This window comes from Piliocolobus tephrosceles, chromosome 2, assembly GCF_002776525.5.
Source record: "Piliocolobus tephrosceles isolate RC106 chromosome 2, ASM277652v3, whole genome shotgun sequence".
In the NCBI taxonomy this organism is placed as follows: domain Eukaryota; kingdom Metazoa; phylum Chordata; class Mammalia; order Primates; family Cercopithecidae; genus Piliocolobus; species Piliocolobus tephrosceles.
In genome coordinates, this window is record NC_045435.1 from 37560697 (window position 1) to 37583500 (window position 22804).

Genomic DNA, 22804 nt, shown 5'->3' on the forward strand with positions numbered 1-22804 from the left:
CCCTCACACCCGGCGCCCTCACACCCAACACCCTCACACCCGGCGCCCTCACACCCAGCACTCTCATTCTTGCATTGTCCTCATCCCAGCTCTGTGGTTCCTCTGGGAAGTCACTGTGGAATCCCTCATGGGAGGATGTTTTCAAAAGAAACGATAGCCCAATGAAGGGTATTTGAGGATGAGAAGCAGGCAAGTAGTCACTGGGTGGCTGAGTTGTGTCTGGGTTTTGCCTGGCCATGGAAAATCAGGTGAAGGACATTAAATATCTTGCAGTGGCTTCTCCGTTAGGAGCATGAAATGAGGAAAGAGGCTGTCCTCACAGGCCAGTCAAGAGGGATGTCTATGCCATACAGAAAGACTGACAGTAAACAGAATCCAGAATGACATGACTGAGGTATGGTGTGCAGGGCATGGCCCAGGGAGGAGGGCAGATAAGTAAGTGTGGCTGTACCTTTAGAGGAAGAAATAACAGAGGCTGCAGGCGAGAGAGTTACAAGGAAGGAGAAGCAGGAAGACATGAGACAAATTCAGATAAACTCAACATTTCCAGCCTGGGGGAAACGTGAGAGGGTGCTGTGAAGATACACATGATGCATGTTGCTTAGTGAAAGCAGTCAGTTGGAAAAGGCTATATAGTGAATGACCCCAACTATGACATTGTGGAAAAGGCAAAACTATGGAGACAGGATAAAGATCTGTGGTTGCCAGTGAGGCAGGGAGCCTAAGGCTGATTCATGCTGACTTCATGAATTGAATCAAAAGTAAAACCCTAAATTTCCATGCCCATGTAACAAAGGGTCAGAGGCTACTCCCTTTGCAACTCCCCCCAACTTTCTGTGTTACAGATGAAAAATGGAAAGGACCTCTGATTGGTTCCCTCCTGCAACCCATCAGATGTCTGCATAGAGCATAACTTTGTAACTTTACTTCAGCCTCTGCTAGGTCACCTTCCACAACCAATCAGACTGGTCACGGGCCACTACTTCATAGGGTGTAAACCAAGTAACCAATGGGAAGTATCTAGAGGGCATTTAAACCCCAGAAAATTCTGTGACCAGTGCTTTTGAGCCTTGCTTGAGCCTGCAAGTGTATTTTTGTTTCAATACATCTATGCTTTTGTTGCTTCCTTTGTTGCTTTGTGTGTTTTGTCCAATTCTTTGTTAAAAATGCCAAGAACCAGCCAGGCGCAGTGGCTCAAGCCTGTAATCCCAGCACTTTGGGAGGCCGAGATGGGCGGATCACGAGGTCAGGAGATCGAGACCATCCTGGCTAACACGGTGAAACCCCGTCTCTACTAAAAATACAAAAAAACTAGCCAGGCGAGGTGGCGGGTGCCTGTAGTCCCAGCTACTCCGGAGGCTGAGGCAGGAGAATGGCGTAAACCCGGGAGGCAGAGCTTGCAGTGAGCTGAAATCCGGCCACTGCACTCCAGCCCGGGCAACAGAGCAAGACTCCGTCTCAAAAAAAATTAAAAAAATTAAAAAAAAAAAATGCTCTTGTCTAACAAAAGTATAAGATGAGCCTGAGATATATAATGAAATCACATCAAAATTATCAAAATCCATCAAAGCAGATCAAAATCAAAATTCATCAAAGCAGAAAGCATTGATACCAAACTTTTGCTCAGTTTTTTTTGAGACACGATCTTACTCTGTCACCCCGGCTGGAGTTCAGTGGCGCTATCAGTGCTTACTGCAGCCTCAACCTCCCAGGCTCAACCAACTCTCCAGCCTCACACCCCCAAGTAGCTGGGACTACAGGCACATGCCACCACACTCAGCTATTTTTTTTTTTTTTAATTTTAGTAGCGATGAGATCTTGCTATGTTGCCCAGGCTAGTCTTGAACTCCTAAGCTCAAGCAATCAGCCTCAGCCTCCCAAAGTACTGGGATTACAGGCGTGAGCCACTGTGCCCAGCCCCATTCAGACATTCTAGTAGGAATGTTTTTAAGTCATGTATTATTTTTAAAATATACAAAACAAAAAGTAATCTGCAAGGGGGAAAAAGTAGCCATATTTTCTTCCACTTACACCAAGTATATAATAAGATTATTTAACACAAAAATACTTTAATATATTATCTACTATTTTAAAATTAACATTTTTTTTTAATTTAATAAGCCCATGTAGGTAAAGGTATTCTCTTACCTTTTGAAAGGCACAGCATTTTTCAGAATCACCTCCACCTCCACAATATTTGCTCTAGCAAGGTCTGCCACAGTATGAAAGCCAGAAGCATAGAGAACCCTGGCTCTCTGAGCATTTAGTAAGGACACCCGAACCAGGTCACACAGCTCCCTCTGGATGCCAAATGTAAGACGCTTCTGAAATTGGGAAAGTAGTAGTTCCATGTTGTGCCAGCCCAGACGGTTGGAAAACACTGTAATCATCCCTAGAACATTCACAGAATAAATGTTGAATTGAATTTTTTTTTACAGACGAATTCTCCATTTCTTTAGATGTATTTATATTTCCTTGTTTTTTCCCTGCAAAATTGTAAGATTTAACAAGGCCCAAGGTGTAAGTTAACAAGGGAACAGACATATACTAAGGGCCTTAACTAACTGGACAATAAATGTGCTAAATTTTATGAGATGACATTAAATGTCATCTTATTTATTCTTAATCCTGAAGTTAACACAAGAAAACTGAGGCAGAGCACATAAACGCAAAACAAACAAGAAGCCCTCATCCTAATTCATTTCTCTCTATCTCTCTCTCTTTCTTAAGCAAAAGAGAACTCTTAAAAACATGTAAAGGTGCTGGGCGCGGTGGCTCATGCCTGTAATCCCAGCACTCTGGGAGGCTGAGTAGCGCAGATCACCTGAGGTCGGGAGTTTGAGAACAGCCTGACCAACACGGAGAAACCCCGTCTCTACTAAAAATACAAAATTAGCCGGGCATGGTGGAGTATGCCTGTAATCCCAGTTCCTCGGGAGGCTGAGGCAGGAGAATCGCTTGAACTCGGGAGGCGGGAGTTGCGGTGAGCCGAGATCACGCCAATGCACTCTAGCCTAGGCAACAAGAGAGAAACTCCATCTCAAAAAAAAAAAAAATTAGGGATTCTTTCCACCTAGAAGAAAACAAGAGAGTTGATTTCAATATTCAAGTGCTGAGAGAAGTAGAAAGAGAGATGTTCTCATGTGCATTTTCTTCAAAGAAAGGTTGCTGAGCTCAATAGCTGCGCTGTCTTGAAATAAAGAAACCTGGCCGGCCGCGGTGGCTCAAGCCTGTAATCCCAGCACTTTGGGAGGCCGAGACGGGCAGATCACGAGGTCAGGAGATCGAGACCATCCTGGCGAACACGGTGAAACCCCGTCTCTACCAAAAAATACAAAAAACTAGCCGGGCAAGGTGGCGGGCGCTTGTAGTCCCAGCTACTCGGGAGGCTGAAGCAGGAGAATGGCCTAAACCCGGGAGGTGGAGCTTGCAGTGAGCTCAGATCCGGCCACTGCACACCAGCCTGGGCGACAGAGTGAGACTCCCTCTCAACAAAAAAAAAAAAAAAAAAAGAAAGAAAGAAAGAAATAAAGAAACCAAAACAAATGCCATGTCATAAAGACATCCGTGGAATTAAAATTGTTTTACACTTCCCTACAAGAACATAAACCCCTTGAGGCAGTCTTTCATCTTTGATGCCAGTGAGTCTAAGAGTGAGTCCCTCCCGGCAGGGCGCGGTGGCTCAGGCCTGTAATCCCAACACTTTGGGAGGCCGAGGCGGGTGGATAACAAGGTCAGGAGATCGAGACCATCCTGGCTAACACGGTGAAACCTCATCTCTACTAAAAATACAAAAAAAAATTAGCCAGGCGTGGTGGCAGGTGCCTGTAGTCCCAGCTACTCGGGAGGCTGAGGCAGGAGAATGGCGTGAACCCGGGAGGTGGAGTTTGCAGTGAGCCGAGATTGTGCCACTGCACTCCAGCCTGGGAGACAGAGCAAGACTCCGTCTCAAAAAAAAAAAGTGAGTCCCTCCCTTCTTACCACTATCTCCTCTCATCTTCCCCGCAGTACTCCCTCATAAGCACATATCTTCACGATGAAACCTCTTATACATATAACACAACCTCTCGTAGCCCATAGTTTCCTTCTTAAGGGCTTGTAAGGATTCCTTAGTAAAATCAGACTCAGAATTTCTCATTTGCTTAGGGTTTAATACATTAAGGTAGACCTTAGAATAGATCATTTTTGTAACAGTCAGACAGGAGTTCAGAAATCCCTCTCCCTCTTCCATCCTTCTCCTTAACAATATGTATTAATCAGTACCCTTTTTTTTTTTTTTTTTGAGACAGAGTCTTGCTCTGTCACCCAGGCTGGAGTGCAGTGGCATGATCTTGACTCACTGCAACCTCCACCTCCCAGGTTCAAGCAATTCTCTGCCTCAGCCTCCTGAGTAGCTGGAATTACAAGCACCCACCACCACACGTGGCCAATTTTTTGTATTTTCAGTAGAGATGGGGTTTCACCATCTTGGTCACGCTGGTCTTGAACTCCTGACCTCGTGATCCACCCGACTCAGTCTCCCAAATTGCTGGGATTATAGGCATGAGTCACCGTGCCTGGCAATCAGTACCTTAATGAGAAAGGGGAGACCACAGAGAACTCTGTTTCTGTTTCTTCTTGCAACAGGAAAAAGCGAAGAAAAAGGAAAACAGAAAGCAGGTTGCTAAGGAATAGAGGCCAAGACATTCAGCTAGTTACCAATCCTCTGTAACATGGTACTGAGCCCTGAGGAGCCACAGTTTTGAATTTTCCGATGATGACAAGAACTGTACAAAATTATAGCACTTTTAAAGAGGCCTACAATAAAATAGAATTTGAAAAAAAAAGCAATCTTAACTCGACTTCAAATCATAGTCTTAAACAACTATGAAACCCTTTGTTTAACTGACCTGCATAAACAGCAGCTGACTGTTGCAAAGATTGAATCTGTCCACGATTGCATCCATATTTCTGATTAATTTCCCTTAAGGGAACTTCACTGATTAAATCTAATAGCACAAGACTGGTGAAAAACCTGGGAATAAATCATCAAAAGCATGGTAAGAGATCATTCACATCTACTAGGAGATACAGTGTATGTTGCAAAATGACTTAGAACTGGAAAGGCAACAGAGGACTTATATAATACATTCCGGTAAGATTCTTAATAGAAAATAGGGTTACAGCCGGGCACGGGTGGCTCAAGCCTATAATCCCAGCACTTTGGGAGGCCGAGGCGGGTGGATCACGAGGTCAGGAGATCGAGACCATCCTGGCTAACACGGTGAAACCCCATCTCTACTAAAAATACAAAAAATTAGCTGGGCATGGTGGCACATGCCTGTAGTCCCAGCTATGCGGGAGGCTGAGGCAGGAGAATCACTTGAATCCGGGAGACGGAAGTTGCAGTGAGCCGAGATTGTGCCACTGCACTCCAGCCTGGGCAACAGAGTGAGACTCCATTTCAAAAAAAAAAGAAAGAAAATAGGGTTACTGGACAAAGATCGAGATCAATGCTTGCAAAGCAAGTTTTGACATGCATTAGTACTACAGTAAAGAACTAATGTGTGTATAACAAAAAGTTGCCCATATTCAATATTGCTGCTATCAAGAAATGAGACTTGGTTCAAGAAATGTGATGACACAAAAATTTAAAAGATAACTTGATATAGTTACATTTAAATCATTACTCCAATAAAATGACAATATAAATATAACATCCAATTTTGATTTGAAAGGCAACAGTAGCAAAAGTAATCCAAGTATATAAATCCTTATAAAATTTATACTTAACCATATTATAAATAATATACTAAAGACTGCTTTTTAAGAAAAACCATTTCATTATATTTCTCTTTTTTTTTTTTTTTTTTTTTTGAGATGGAATCTCACTCTGTTGCCCAGGCTGGAGTGTAGTGGCACAATCTTGGCTCACTGCAACCTCCATCTCCCAAGTTCAAGTAATTCCCCCACCTCAGCCTCCCAAGTAGCTGGGATTACAGGTGCACACCACCACAAACGGCTAATTTTTGTATTTTTAGTAGAGACAGGGTTTTACCACATTGGCTAGGCTGGTCTCGAACTCCTGACCTCAAGTGATCCGCCCACTCTGGCCTCCCAAAGTGCTGGGATTACAGGTGTGAGCCACTGCACCCGGCCAATTTCATTATAGTTCAAAGAAGCTAACAGCCTGTATCAATTTATCCACCTGAATCTTTTAATTAGCTCTTCTTCCCTATTGGTAGTGAATCACTTCTAAGCATGATATAAAGCATAACCCCAGGTGAAGTCACAGTAAGTTGGTGGTTCTTCTGATCAACACCTTCTTTACAAAAGAGAGGTAATTAAATATTATACTTTAAAATATAAGATCTTTATATATAAGGGCTACTAAACTGTGAACTGCAGAAAGAAACTAAAATACCAATAAATTCATTAAATACAGAAAACTTGCCAGACGTCGTGGCTCACACTTGTAATCCCAGCACTTTGGGAGGCGGAGGCGGGCAGATCACCTGAGGTCAGGAGTTTAAGACTAGCCTGACAAACATGAAGAAACCCTGTCTCTATTAAAAACACAAAACTAGCCAGGCATGGTGGCACATGCCTGTCATCCCAGTTCCTCTGCAGGCTGAGGCAGGAGAATCGCTTGAACTCAGGAGGTGGAGGTTGCGGTGAGCTGAGATCATGCCATTGCACTCCAGCTCAGGCAACGAGAGCAAAACTCCATCTCAAAAAAAAAAAAAAATGAAAAAAAAAAAATGAAAAACCTCATACTCTGCCAAAATTTTGATTTTATTGACAATGAAAGTGACTACAATAAACTGGGCATCCACTACATGCAAGACACTATGTTAAATACTGGAAAGCCCAGAGACCTTGACGTTTACCTTTTATGGATGGCCATTTGTCGATGCTGTCTCTCAGTTCTGGTTACTACTTTTCCTTTCACACAGCGGGCCAAGAACCCCTCTTCAACTCCCACTAGCTCTGCTACCCTTTTCATTGAAGTTGGCAACTTCTCCCATAAACAGAAAAATCGATACCAATCAATAGTAGTCCAATCCTCGAACATAGGTGTAACCTAAAAGGAAGAAGTATTATTCATTAACTAAAACTATTACATTACAGAAAACCATTATACACAACCTTCATATTAAAGACAAAAGCCAGGCATGATGATATGCGCCTATAGTCCCAGCTACTTAGAAGTCTGAGATGGAAAGATCGCTGGAACCCAAAAGTTTGAGGCTGCAGTGAGCTATGACTGCACCACTGCACTCTAGCTCAACTGACCGGGTGAGACTCTGTCTCTTAAAAAAATGAAATAAAATAAAATAAATAAAATGGCTGGCTGTGGTGGTTCATGCCTGTAATCCCAACGTTTTAGGAGGCCAAGGCAGGAGGATTGCTTGAGCCCAGGAGTTTGAGGCTGCAGTAAGCTATGACTGTGCTACCGTACTCCAGCCTGGGCAACAGAGCAAGACTCCATTTCAAAAAAATTACAATAAAATAAAATTACTTAAAATAAAAAGACAAAGGCCTCAGGACTTATAAAAATGTCTAACTGCGATAATACCTCATTCATATGGAAACATCATTTATTCACAAACAATGCACTGCCAGATCATTAAGCATACAAACTGGATTTTATAGAACCCAAGTCTTTTTTTTTTTTTTTTTTTAAAGACAAGGTCTTATTCTATCATCCAGGCTGGGATACAGTTCACTGCAGCTTCAACCTCCTGTGCTCAAGCAATCCTCCCACCTCAGCCTCCCAAGTAACTGGGCTATAAGGTGAGTGCCACCACATCTGCCTAATTTTCTAATTTTTTTGGTGAAATTGGGTTTTATTCTGTTGCCCAGGTTGGTCTCTGACTCCTGGCCTCAAGCAATTCTCCTGCCTCAGACTCTCAAAATGCTGGGATTACAGGCGTCAGCCACTGCGCCTGGCCAGAACCTAAGTTTTTAATCACAGACACTTCTAATATCAATATTCTAACTATACTTAGAATCTTAAGCATTCTGACTAATTTTCAAGAAAGAATCAATAACATAGAGGAGAGAAGGGAAGAATCAATATTCAGAGTTGATATATGCCCAAAATGTCAAGATTCAACAAAAATTATGAAACATATAAGAAATAGGAAAGTGCATCTCAAACACGGGGGGAAAGCAGGCAAAAGAAATAAAAAGAAATACCTTTGAGAGGCTCCAGCTACTGAAATAAGACTTCAAAGCAAACATTATAAACATGGTAAAAAAAAAAAAAAAAAGGCACGCTTGAAGTAAGAGGCACGATGCCAATGTCTCATTAAGTAGAGAATACAATAAAGAGAAAATTATTTTTAAAAGAACCAAATGAAAATTCTGGAGTTAAAAGTACGATAACTGGCCAGGCACAGTGGCTCGTGCCTATAAACCCAGCACTTTGGGAGGCTGAAAGGAGAGGACCACTTGAGCTCAGGAGTTTGAGACCAGCATGAGCAACATGGTGAAACACTGTCTCTACAAAAAAATACAAAAATTAGCCAGGGATGATGGCATATGCCTCTGGTCCCAGCTACTTGGGAGGCTGAGGTGGGAAGACTGCTTGAGCCCAGAAGGTCAAGGCTACAGTGAGCCATAACTGTGCCACTGTACTCTTCTCTGGGCAACAGAGCAAAAACCTGTCTCAAAAAAAAAAAAAAAGTGCAATAACTAAAATGGGGTTTACTATGTTGCCCAGGTTGGTCTTGAACTCTTAAACTCAAATAACGCTCCTGCCTTGGCCTTGGTCTTCCAAAGTGCTAGGATTAAAGGTGTGAGCCACCGAACCTGGACCTAAAATGGATAATTTACTAGACAGATCAACAAGATATCCAAGCTGACATAAGAAAGAATCAGCAAACATGAATAGATTAATAATGACTATGCAATCTGAAAGAGGGAGAAAAGAAAACAGAAAAAATGAACAGAGCCTTAAAGGAATATGAGAAACATTACATGTACCAACATATGCATAATGAGTACCAGGAGAAGACAGAAAGGAAAAGGAAAATCATCTGAAGAATTTATGGCTGAAAGTATTCCAAATTTGATGGAAAACATTAACCTACATATCCAAGAAACTCAGTGAACTCCAAGCAGGATACATACAAAGACATCCACACAAAGACACATCACAGTCAAAACATTAAAGCTAAAGAAAAAAAATCTTGAAAACAGCAAGTCATCGTGTATAAGAGAAACCTGATAAGATTAACAGCTAACTTCTCACCAGAAACAAGAAGGCCAGAAAATGCAGTGAGATGACATATTAAACCACTCAAATTAAAAAAAAAATCTGTCAACATTGTTTTTTCTTCTGAAACAGGGTCTGGCTCTGTCACTCTGGCTGGAGTGCAGTGGCACAATCTCAGCTCACTGCAACGTCTACCTCCTAGGCTGAAGCCATCCCCCCACCTCAGCCTCCCAGGTAGCTGAGACTATAGGTGCATACCACCACACCTGGCTAATTTTTGTATTTTTCTGGTAAAGACGGAGTTTCACCGTGTTGCTGGTCTCAAACTTCCAGCCTCCAGCCATCTACCTGCCTCAGCCTCCCAAAGTGCTGGGATTACAGGCATGAGCTACCATGCCCAGCCTCAACTAGAATCTTATATAAAGGTGAGTTGTTTTTCAAAAATAAAAATATAACAGAAACATTCCCAGATAACACCTGAGAAAATTTTGTTAGCAAATCCATTTTATAAGAAATACTAGCCAGGCGCAGCGGCTCACGCCTGTAATCCCAGAATTTGGGGAGGCTGGGTGGACGGGGGGTGGGGGCTGGATCACTCGAGGTCAGGAGTTGCAGACTAGCCTGGTCGACATGACAAAACTCTGTCTCTACTAAAAATACAAAAAAAAAAAATAGCCAGAAGTGGTGGCGCATGCCTGTAATCCCAGGGACTCAGGAGACTGAGGCACGAGAATTGCTTGAACCTGGGAGGTGGAGGTTGCAGTGTGCAGAGACTGCACCACTGCACTCCAGCCTGGGCAACAGAATGAGACTCTGTCTCCAAAAAAAAAAAAGAAGAAGAAGAAGAAACAAAGAAATACTAAAGAAAGCTCTTCAGGTTGAAAGAAACTCACCCAAAACCATATTTCAATTCCAAACAAAAACATCAAAGAGCGTCAACAAAGGAAATTATGTGGGTACCTATAAAAACAGTATCATTACATATTTCTCTTTTCTTCTGACTGATTTAAAAGGCAACTTATAAAACAATATGCATATAACTGTACTGTATTGGGTTTGTTTGTTTGTTTGTTTGTTTGAGACACGGTCTCACTCTGTTGCCCAGGCTGGAGTGCAGTGGCACAATCTCAGCTCACTGCAACCTCTACCTCCCGGGTTCAAGTGATTCTCGTGCCTCAGCCTCCTGAGTAGCTAGAATTATAGATATGCACCACCACACCCAGCTCATTTTTGTATTTTTAGTAAAGATGGGGCTTCACCATGATGGCCAGGCTGGTCTTGAACTCCTGACCTCAAGTGGTCCACCCGCCTCAGCCTACCAAAGTGCTGAGATTACAGGCATGAGCCACCATGCCCTGCCAATATGCATATAATTGTATTTTTGGGCCCATAACATATAAAAATCACAATATATTTGACAGTATCAGCCCACAGGAGGCAGGTGAAAGCAAAGCTGGCACCGAACTAAGGAAATGACAAGAGATGGTGTCCCAAATCCATAGAAATAAATGAAGAAAAAAACACAATCATAAATAAGAACGTTAATGAAGCAAACTCTGTAAACATATATTTGCTCTCCTTTCTTCTCTCAGCTTCTCTAAAAACATTAAATTACATAAAATACTAAGTATAAAAACGTACTGTTAGGTTTGCAACACATAATGATGTAATAAGTACAACAATGGCACAAAAAAAGGAATCAAAATAGAGTTATTTAAGAATGCTTCTTTATCTCACTGCAATTTAGTATAAATTTTCAGCTGTACCTGATAATCCCTTGAGTAACCACTAAAAAAAAAAAAAAAAAAAAAAAGAGGGCAAAAAATATAGAGAAAAATGTACAAAATTAAAATGTCATACAATTTTGTGCTGCATAATGACATTTTGGTCAATGACAAACTGCATATATGACAGTAGTCCCATTAGATTATAATGGAGCTGAAAAATTAATATTGCCTAGTGACATCATAGTCATCAAAATGTCTAACATGTTGCAATACCTTTTCTATGTTTAGAAATGTCTAGATACACAAATACTTACCATTGTATTACAACTGCCTACAGTATTCAGTAGAGTAACATGCCAAACAAGTTTGTAGCCTAGCAGCAGTTAGGTTATACCATATATCCTAGGTGTGCAGCAGGCCATACCATCTAAATTTGTGTAAGTACACTCTGTAATATTCACACAAGAACAAAATTGCCTAAAGATGCAATTCTCAGAATGTACCACTGTCCTTAAGCGATAATGACTATACTAAAAAATATTCCCTTCATTCAAAAAAGAGCCGTAAGAGGTACAGGGGAACAAATTCTCTGAGAATACCAACTGTAGTTGAAAACTTCAATACCCGACTTTCAACAATGACTAGAACTACTAAGAAAATCAAAAGGAAATAGAAGACTAAAACAACACTCTAAGTCAATTAGACCTAGGAGACATCTATAGAACTCCACCAAACCATAGCAAAATGTATAGTTGTCTCTTGTTATCTGTGGGGGATTGGTTCCAGGACACCCTGCAGATAACAAAATCTGTGGATGCTCAAGTTTCTGATATAAAATGATAGTGTCTATATATAACCTAGACACATCCTGCCATATACAGAGTAATCATCTAGAGTAATTATAATACTTAATACCACATACATACTATGTAAATAGCTGATAAACTGTATTATTTAGGGAATAATGACAAAAGAAACTATAAGTTCAGTACAGAAAAAAATGTTTTTGAGATAGTCTCACTCTGTCACCCAGGCTGGAGTGCAATGGCGCGATCTCGGCTCACTGCAACCTCTGCTTCCCAGGTTCAAGTGATTCTTCTGCCTCAGCCTCCCAAGTAGCTGGGATTGCAGGCGAGTGCCACCACGCCCAGCTAATTTTTGTATTTTGTAATTTTGTATTTTTAGTACAGACAGGGTTTCACCATGTTGGTCAGGCTGGTCTCAAACTCCTGACCTCAGATGATCCGCTGAAAGAAAGAAAAAGAAAGAAGGAAAGAAAGAAGAAAGAGGAGAGGAGAGGAGAAAAGAAAAGAGAGAGAGAGAAAGAAAGGAAAACAAAATTGAAAACTATTTAGCTGGACTGATCAAGAAATGATGCAGGAAGATTCAAATTACTAAAATCAGGAATGAAAGAGGAACCACCCCCATTATCCTTACATAAATAAAAAGGATTAGAAGGGAACACTATGAACAACTAAATGCCAACAAATTAGATAATCTATGTGGACTATTTTCTGGAAATACACAAACTACCAAAACTGATTGAAGAAAAAATAGAAACTCTGAATAGTTATAACAAGTAAAAAGATTAAATTCATCATCAAAACATTTACTCCAAAGTAAAGCACAGGCCCAGGTGGCTTGACTGGTGAAATTCACCAAACATTTAAATAACAATTAACAGCAATCTTTAACAAATTCTTCAAAAAAAAAGAAAAAACAAAAAACAGAAGAGGAAGAAATATATCCTAACTCATACTGTGCAGTTAATATTACTCCAAAACCACACAAAGACATCACAAGAAAAGAGAACTACAGGTCAATGTATCTTATGACGAAAATACTAGCAAACCAAATAAAATACTAGCAAACCAAATCCAGCAACATAAAAAGGATTATACAACCTAACCAAGTCAGATACTCTTTTTGGAATGGAAGTATTTATCCAATGCCTATACCCCCATTGCATCTTGGGAGTAACTAACTTAGCTTTTTTATTTCACGGCCTCATGGGTGAAAAGCACTAGCCTTCTTTCAGATGAGACTTTGGACTTTTGAGTTAATGATGCAATGAGTTAAGACTTTGGGGGACTGTTGGGAAGGGATGGTTGTATCTTGGAATATGAGAAGGTCATGTGATTTAGGGGCCCAAGGGTGGATTTATATAGTTTAGATATGTGTCCCACCGAATTTGATGTTGAAATGTAATCTTCAATGCTGGAGATGGGGCCTGGTGGCAGGTGATTGGATCATGAAGACCGTTTCTTATGGTTTAACACAATCCCCCTTGGTGCTGTCATTGCAACAGTGAGTTCTTGTGAGATCTGGTTGTTTAAAAGTGAGTGGCACCTCCCACCTCTCTCTCACTCTCTTTCTCTTGCTCTGGCCATATAAGATGTGCCTGTTTCCCCTTCACTTTCTGCCATGATTGGAAGCTTTCTGAGGCTTCCCCAGAAGTAGAAGCCACGGTGCTTCCTGTATAGCCTGCAGAATCATGAGCCAATTAAACTTTTTCTTTATAAATTATCCAGTCTCCATAACTTCTTTACAGCAGTGTGAGAATGGACTAATACAGTAAGCCAAAAAGAATAGCTATGAACACTGAAAAAGCAGAGCAATGAAGGGAAACTTGCCCTACCAGAAAGTTTTTACTTAAAACAGAGGCACTGGCACAAAAATCAGTCAAACTGGTATTTTGTCAGACCAAGAAGTGAAACAGAAATATACACAATGACAAATGGAATTAGAAATGTACCCAAATACAAATGGAAATACAGAAGATAAAAGTTGCCATCTTGAGTCATTATGTGAACTAATTTTTTAATAAATGATGCTGAGATTACAGACAGCCATTATGAAAAAAACATGAAACTGAAGAACCATATACTAGAATACACTCCAAATGAAGCAGAGCTCAAAATAGGGGGAGGCCAGGCACAGTGGCTCACATCTCTAATCCCAGCACTTTGGGAGGCCGAGGCAGGTGGATCACCTGAGGTTGGAAGTTCAAGACCAGCCTGCCCAACATGGAGAAACCCCATCTCTACTAAAAAAAAAAATACAAAATTAGCCAGGCATGATGGCGCATGCCTGTAATCCCAGCTACTCAGGAGGCTGAGGCAAGAGAATCGCTTGAACCCAGGAGGCGGAGGTTGCGGTGAACCAAGATTGCACCTTGCACTCCAGCCTGGGCGACAAGAGCAAAACTCCATCTCGAAAAAAAAAAAAAAAATAGGGGGACCACAACTATACAATTACTTGAAGAAAATGTGGGTGAATTCCTTAATGATCTCATAGCAAAAAAAGTTCTAATTCAAAAGTTCATAAATTCAACTGCATTTTTTTTAAAATGCTATATAAAACATAGGATAAGCAAAGTCAAAAGACAAGTGAAAAACCAAGAGGAAAATCCTTCAACTTATACCACAAAGCACCAATCTCCCTAATATATAAAAAACCTTTAAAACTAAAAACAAAACAAAAACAAACAAACACCACACACAACAGAACAATGAGCAAAAGACATGGACAATTCACTGGGGAGGGAGGTGGGGAATCCTCCCATTAGCAATCACTTCCCATTTTCGTCCAACCTCCTCACACTCCCCCAGCCATGGGTAACCACTAAGGCACTAAATGTACTTTTTGTTTCTATAGACTGCCATTCTGGACATTTTATATAAATGGGGGAAAATGTTCAAATTTACTCATAATGTAAAAAAATGTAAACTAAAACTACACTCAAAATTACAAAAGCTTAACAATATTCTCACTACTTGCGAGGCCGTGAAAAAACAACTACTCTCATCTATCACTGGAAAAACAGGAAAATGATACAAACTCTACAGAGATCAACTTTGCAAAACCAAAATCACTTATGGTTTTACATCTTACCCAGCAATTGCACTTCCGGGAGTCTTTCCTAAAGATACACCTCCATAAAACTAAACACTGTGTGTACCACATTATTTACTGCAGCATAATTTGCCACAACAAAATATTGAAAACGATCCAAATGTCCATCAATACGGAACTGATAGACTGAACAATAGTACATCCACCTACACAACAGAATTATAGTTATAAAAAAGAATAAAAAATGAGTTCATATGAAGTGATTTCCAAGATACACTATTAAGAAAAAAAGGTATAGAATAATGTATACAGTATGCTACCCTCTGTATAAAAAAGGTGAAGAATATGTATGACAATTTTTGTAAACTTAAAAAAGAGAAGAGATACATCAAAAAATGAATGAAAACAGTCATCTATGAAAGGTGGGTGGAAAAGGCGTGGAAGGGATGGTTATAGGAGTCAGACTTCTCTGACTATTCTTGTTTATATAGTTCTGACTTTTGAATCACAGAAATATTATATATATTCAAAATATAAAATAGTACATGCAAATACTAAATGTTTTGTCTAACTTAAAACATAAACGTATTTTAATTGCCAGTGCTTTGAGCTAGGGGTCAAGGCCTTTTGAGCACGAGTCAGTTGATTAGAATTTACCATGGCTTTCTTAAACCATAACCACAACACATTGTTTAACAAATCCAGTTTTTGTTCTGTAATGTGAAGTTAGAAATTAAAGATAATTGCTGGCCAGGTGCGATGGCTCACACTTGTAATCCCAGCACTTTGGGAGGGCGAGGACGGTGGATCACTTGAGGTCAGGACTTCAAGACCAGCCTGGCCAACAAGGTAAAACCCTGTCTCTAATAAAAATACAAAAATTAGCCAGGTGTGGTAGCATGCACCTGTAGTCCCAGCTACTCAGGAGGCTAAGGCACAAGAATCGCTTGAACCTGGGAGGCAGAGGTTGCAATGAGCCAAGACTGTGCCACTACACTCCAGCCTGGGCAACAGAATGAGACTCTAATTAAAAAAAAAAAAAATTAGAAATTAAAGATAATTGCAAAATAAACTTTGAGCAGTGTCCTTTTGGTTTTTCCCCTGTCTAAATTCCTGTAACTTTTTCTCAGAGCTTTCAGTTATCTCACTTACATTTTTTATTTGTTTTTAAGAGGTTTCTTGCTGTCACCAAGGCTGGAGCATGGTGGTGCGATCATAGCTCACTATAACCTAGAACTCCTGGGTTCGAGTGATTCTCCTGTCTCAGCCTTGTAAGTAGCTGGAATTACCAGCATGCACCACCACACACAACTAGTCTTTAATTTTTTTTTTTTTTTTTTTTTTTGGTAGCAACAGATTCTTGCTCTGTTGCCCATGCTGGTCTCAAATTCCCGGCCTCAGGTGATCCTTCTGCCTCAGCCTAATTTTCTCAGAAGCAAACTGACATGAACAAGTTTGGGAACACAACTAACTCTTGAAGGGCATGCAACTCGAATGGTAAGAGAAGTACACAAGACCACTAACCACAAACATTCAGCATAATAACACTGCCAACCGTCTTCATATTTTAGATAGGGAACAGGAGTAGGAATAGTTAGGTAATTTGGCAAATGACTTACATAATGTTTATGGGAGAATTTACTAGAAATAATAGATAGTGTTATTAAATATTTATTCAGATACCAAACATTCATCAAAGACTATCAGCCCTGAGGTGGGAATTATTATCTCCATTTTACAAATGAGGAAATGAAATCTTAAGAGAGGTTAAGTACTTACCCAAGGTTGTACGATTACTACCTGATAAGGCCAAAAGTTGAACTAAGGCAGTCAGACCCTAAAGCCCACAATCTTAGCCACTGTATAATAAATGAGACTTATTTTTAAGGCCATGATAGATGACCGGTGAAACCTGCTTTGAGATTCCTCCCAGCCACATTCTTGGGCACAGACCTTTGAGCCTATTATCACCCATGCATTATGCGAGTTTGTAAGAAAAGAAAATTGGCACTGTCTAGATATTTCCCCTCTGCTCACTACATAGTGTTTTTTATTGAAACACATTTCCTGATCAGCCCCCTTCATTCTAATGAGACTTTCAATTTTACTCACCTCCCCCTATCACTTGCTTATCAAAATGCAGGCATCTGCTCTTAAACTGACAAAATTAATTATTTCTGATCAGGTTCTTGCCAGAGAATATGACCTCCAACACTAACCAATTCTTCTTAATATCTTTGTTATACAAAATAATATTCACAGAGCACTGTCTAATGTAAACAGACTTTTAAAATTCTTTATGGCATTGATTATAGAGATTTTTATCAACAATGTTAAGTTCCAAAGTATCCTTTTAGGATTAAATTTCTCTTAGGTAGGGAAATGCAATGTTTTTTCTAAACTTGGTTTGTTTTTTATCTTATGAATATTAACACTAATCAAGCTTCCCTCTTTCTTTTAGTTGCTAGAAAACCCAGAATCAAAGTTGACAACAGCATTGGACATGACTTAATGGCATGCATATTTGTGTACTGACCTTTGCTTGAGTATTACATCATGATCTTATCTTTAATTTTCTGATATTCCATTTTCCTTTGCTGTTCTTTTATACATTGTAAAATACATACGTTTTATAAACCAACTCAGATATTTTTTGAAAGGAGGTTGGAGAAAATAAATTTAAAAGTAACTAGAACATTTAGATTATTACTTTAAAACAATTCTCTTCTTACCTTTTCTCTATTCTCACCAGTACTAACCTACGCATGGAAAACAGACAAGATGTTCTGTCAGGGTATCACTGATGTTCAGAATTATGTATCTATTTTTTCTCCCTATTTTCACAAATATAATCATTAAAACAGAACTTACCAGATAGAGAATATGAAGATCATTCTCTAAAACAAAGCCCTTCATTGCTCTTTGCAGGTCAGCAAAAATATCTAAAGTATCAGCTGGAGAAAGTGAAGAAGAAAGAGTAGCCGAACCAAGATGTGTTGGATGATACACCTTTCCTGGTTTAGGGTTAGGGTGAGGAAACAGAGGAACAAACACTCAAAATAAAACAAAATACTATCTTTCTGTATTCCAAAGCTAACCCTCCCGGCTGATAAATTTTACAAATAGTACCTTATCCAGCGCATGAAAATATATGAGCAGGCTCTATAATAATGGTCTGAAGTTGCTAAATACAATACTGATTTACTAAAAATGAGTTGATATGCTGCTCAAAATATCAAGTTCCTTTTATACTACTTGAAAAGACAATTTCCATTTACTGAGCAGTCATACACCCTCACTAAAGATGAAAAAGTGAGTAAACTGCAACTGAGAAGTCACAGTTACCTTCTGTTCCATCACTGGCTTCTGTACTCTGGATGAATTCATTTTCTAGCAGCCACATCACGCAGGCCTCAATTGCTCCAAGCTGAACAGACTCTTGATTTTTCTGAATTCCTTGCTTCCCTTCTTTCATACTTGCAGCCAAAAATGTGCAGGCAGCATAAGTATGCATATCTTGTGATGTACTTGCCACTCCACCAACTATTATCTGAAAGAAGATATTTGAAAATTTCTGTAACTTTTTAATAAAACAAGCAAGCCACCGGGAGCAGTGGCTCACACCTGTAATCCCAACACTTGGGAGGCCAAGGCGGGCAGATCACGAGGTCAGGAGATCCAGACCATCCTGGTTAACACGGTGAAACCCTGTCTCTACTAAAAATACAAAAAATTAGCCAGGCGTGGTGGCGGGCGCCTGTAGTCCCAAGCAACTTGGGAGGCTGAGGCAGGAGAATGGCGTGAACCCGGGAGGCGGAGCTTGCAGTGAGCCAAGATCGCACCACTGCACTCCAGCCTGGGAGACAGAGCGAGACTCCATCTCAAATAAATAAATAAATAAATAAATAAATAAATAAATAAATAAATAAATAAATAAATAAAACAAAACATGCAAGCCCTCTGAATATAAAATAAAGAAAGCTATTTCATTCTCATTTTTTAAAATGTTCTTAGAATCTTAATGTAGAGATTCTTTATTAACTTTCCCATCACCACTCACTGTAACTGTTGATAACACCTGATGACAACAGAAAAGTTCTCCTTAAAGTAGATAAAATATTTTCTTATAAGGAAAAATAAAAGGGCCAGGCATGGTGGCTCACGCCTGTAATCCCAGCACTTTGGGAGACCAAGGTGGGCGGATCAGAAGGTCAGAAGATTGAGACCATCCTGGCCAACATGGCAAAACCCTGCCTCTACTAAAAATACAAAAATTAGCTGGGTGTGGTGGCAGGCACCTGTAGTCCCAGCTACTCAGGAGGCTGAGGCACGAGAATCCCTTGAACCCAGGAGCCAGAAGTTGCAGTGAGCTGAGATGGTGCCACTGCACTCCAGCCTGGCAACAGAGCAAAACTCCATCTCAAAAAAAAAAAAAAACATAAAGCACCAGGAACAGTGGCTCACACCTGTAATCCCAGCACTTTGGGAGGCCAAGGTGGGCAGATCATCTGAAGGCTGGTTCAAGACCAGCCTGGCCAACATGGTGAAACCCCATCTCTATTAAAAATACAAAAATTAGCTGGGTGTGGTGGCAGGCACCTGTAGTCCCAGCTACCCAGGAGGCTGAGGCACGAGGATCCCTTGAACCAGGAGCCAGAGGTTGCAGTGAGCTGAGATGGCACCACTGCACTCCAGCCTAGCAACAGAGCGAGACTCCATCTCAAAAAAAAAAAAAAAAAAAAAAAAAGCATAAAGCACCAGGCACCACAGTGGCTCACACCTGTAATCCCAGCACTTTTGGAGGCAAAGGTGGGCAGATCATCTGAAGGCTGGTTCAAGACTAGCCTGGGCAACATGGTGAAATCCCGTCTCTATTAAAAGTACAAAAATTAGCCGGGGATGGTGGTGTGTGCCTGTAATCCCAGCTACTTGGGAGGCTGGGGCAGGAGAATTGCTTGAACCCAGGAGGTGGAGGTTGCAGTGAGCTGAGATCATGCCATTGCACTCCAGCCTGGGTGACAGAGTGAGACTCTGTCCCAAAAATAAATTTAAAAAAGAAATAAACCTAAGAGTTTCATATACTAATATTTTACCACTTTAATTTAGGCATAAAAGAGCAAATGGTAATTTAGCAAACTCTCTCTTACCTCCAGAATAGCTCGTATCATGCTGGCAGTTACTTCTTCTCCTTCTCGTCTTTGCAGACAGCTGCGAACAGGCTTGAGAGAACCCTGAAGGAGAGCTATCCCTTTTGATTTCTCAGAGTTCTTACAAATTAAGATACTCTCGCCTATAACCAAAAGATATGCATTTGCAAAATCCCAATATAGTTCCATAAGATATCTGCTAAAGAGATTTTAAGTTGATTTACTCTGCTTAAAAGGAGACAAGAGATGATAGTGGTTGTTATGGTAATAAAATTATGGCTTTTTTTTTAACTTTGGACACAAGGGGATCAGAATATGCTATTACAAACTAAGCCACTTTGGCATAAGGATTATTTTGAGCTGAAGGCCTTTGGGAGGCAGCAAACACAGAAAGAACTCTTTGCCCTCTATCCTCTCCCTACCTGCCTAAAAGCAAGAATATATTTTTCCCTTTGTGATGATGTTTTCCCTCCCCTCTCCCATACAACACAACAACCCTTACTTATCACTGGAGACAGATCAGCACTGAGATGGGTCTGCACAAACAAACTCTACCTACTAAAATAACTTCTATCCTCCATTAGTTTCCCCCACATATTTACCTTCTCACTATTTGTTGCCCCTAAAAGCCCAGATACCTTTTCCTTTTTCTTGTCACTTCTCCACAATTTACTGTCCATTGTTAAAATGTTATATAAGACCCCAGGTTTAACAGTTTCTCAGGTCTTCAATCCTTTTCTATAAAGGCTTCCATGTACATAAAAATTAAAATATTAGCATCAAATAAAGTGTAAATGCCTTGTCTCCTGTTAATCTGTCTGTTAATGTAATCAGCAGGTCCCAACTGCAGAACCCAAGAAAGTAGAGGAAAAGTCTTTTTCTTCCCCTACAGGATTAACCATTATTATTTGAATAATGAATTAATTAATAGAGGTACTTTCAAACCTATAAAGTAAAATGCAAATGTAAATTGTTACCAGTTATATGATAAAATAAATTCAAAAATACTTGTAGATACCCAAAATACTTATAGATACCCAAAATTAGGAAATATTACAACATTTACTACTCTAAATGCTTTATTGTGACAACCAAATGAACAAAAATACATGACAGCACTTATATGTTAAAGCTGTATACAACTATACAATTTGAACAAACTATCATTGAAACAACTATGACTAGAGAGAATCATAATTTTTCTTCAAAACTGAATCCAATACTGTGGGAAAGAAAACAGGTAAGAGGTTCAAAAACACAAATGAAGAAGACTTTTTTTTTTCTTAATAAAAATAAAACTGGCACAGTGCTGGAATATCCTTATCACCCCCGACAAAGAGAAGGTACAGATTATCCTTCCCAACTGCCAAACTGAGAATCAAAATAGGATAAAGTAAAGGGATTATAAACTCGATGATCACTGGCTATTTATCCCAGAAATGATTATAAAGATAGGCACCATTAAAAAAACAAAACAGCCAGGCACAGTGGCTCACGCCTGTAATCCCAGCACTTTGGGAGGCTGAGGTGGGTGGATCACGAGGTCAAGAGATCAAGACCAGCCTGGCCAACATGGTGAAACACCGCCCCTACTAAAAATATAAAAATTAGCTGGGCATGGTGGCACGTGCCTGTAGTCCCAGCTACTCGGGAGGCTGAGGCAGAAGAATTGTTTGAACCCAGGAGACAGAGGTTGCAGTGAGCCGAGATCGCACCACTGTACTCCAGTCTGGTGAGAGAGAGAGAGAGAGACTTCATCTCAAAAAAAAAAAAAAAAGAAAAGAAAAAACAAGATGTCAGCAAGATGGTAGTTTGGGAGATTTTACTGCCGCTTCCCCAGAAGCTTCAACTAGCTTCTATCTGCAGACAAGAATACCCTTGTGAAAACCCCAAAACTGCCAGGCCCAGTAGCTTATTCCTGTAATCCCAGCATTTTGGGAGGCTGAGGAGGGTGGATCACCTAGGTCAGGAGTTCGAGACCAGCCTAACCAACATGGTGAAACCCCATCTCTACTAAAAATACAAAATTAGCCAGGCGTGATGGCCCATTCCTGTAATCTCAGCTACTTGGAAGGCTGAGGCAGGAGACTCGCTTGAGCCCTTGAGGTAGAGATTGCAGTGAGCCAAGATTGCACCACTGCACTCCAGCCTGGGCAACAAGAGTGAAACTTCACCTTAAAAAAAAAAGGGGGGGGAGGCCAGGCGTGGTAGCTCATGCCTATAATCCCAGCACTATGGGAGGCCAAGGTGGGCGGATCACCTGAGGTCAGCAGTTCAAGACCAGCCTAACCAACATGGTAAAACCCCACCTCTACTAAAAATACAAAATTAGCCAGGCATGATGGCACATTCCTATAATCTCAGCTACTTGAGAGGCTGAGGCAGTAGAATCGCTTGAACCCAGGAGGTAGAGATCGCAGTGAACCGAGATTGCACCATTGCACTGCAGCCTGGGCAACAAGAGCAAAATTCCGTGTCTAAAAAAAAACAAACAACAATAACCGAAAAAAAAAAAACCCAAACCTTGGGACAAAGTCTGAAACTTATGCATGGACCACAAAACCGAATAAAAATTGCAAGATCTAGTAAGAGAAACTATCTCACTTTGACCTCATCACCCCTTCCACTCCCCTAAGTCAGCATAGTACCACACAGAAAGGAATCCCCAGAGCTCATAGCTTTTAGCTTCTACATTGGGAAAAGAGAACCAGAGAACATATAGCTTCCCTAGCATTTCAAGAGGTTTCCCAAGAAGCCAACTCTAGTCTCACCTCACAGAGAACATGCTGGGTAACAGCACGGCTAGATCACCTGGGGTCAGGCAGAAGCAAAGCAAGGAGGCAGAGCTCATGGCAACCAGCATGCAGATCTTG

General features: G+C 40.5%; 1 protein-coding gene across 1 annotated transcript in view; it reads right to left on the bottom strand.

The window, feature by feature from the left end:
- The window catches only part of POLQ (DNA polymerase theta), a 116911-nt gene that overhangs the window by 62591 nt on the left and 31516 nt on the right, over positions 1 to 22804 (bottom strand). Inside the window, exons 10-15 of the mRNA XM_023214415.3 lie at positions 19932 to 20074; positions 18130 to 18334; positions 17656 to 17798; positions 6870 to 7063; positions 4890 to 5014; positions 2149 to 2392 (exon numbers count right to left, since the gene is read on the bottom strand). Coding sequence (XP_023070183.2) covers positions 2149 to 2392; positions 4890 to 5014; positions 6870 to 7063; positions 17656 to 17798; positions 18130 to 18334; positions 19932 to 20074 — 1054 coding nt within the window. The remainder of the gene's footprint in view (positions 1 to 2148; positions 2393 to 4889; positions 5015 to 6869; positions 7064 to 17655; positions 17799 to 18129; positions 18335 to 19931; positions 20075 to 22804) is intronic.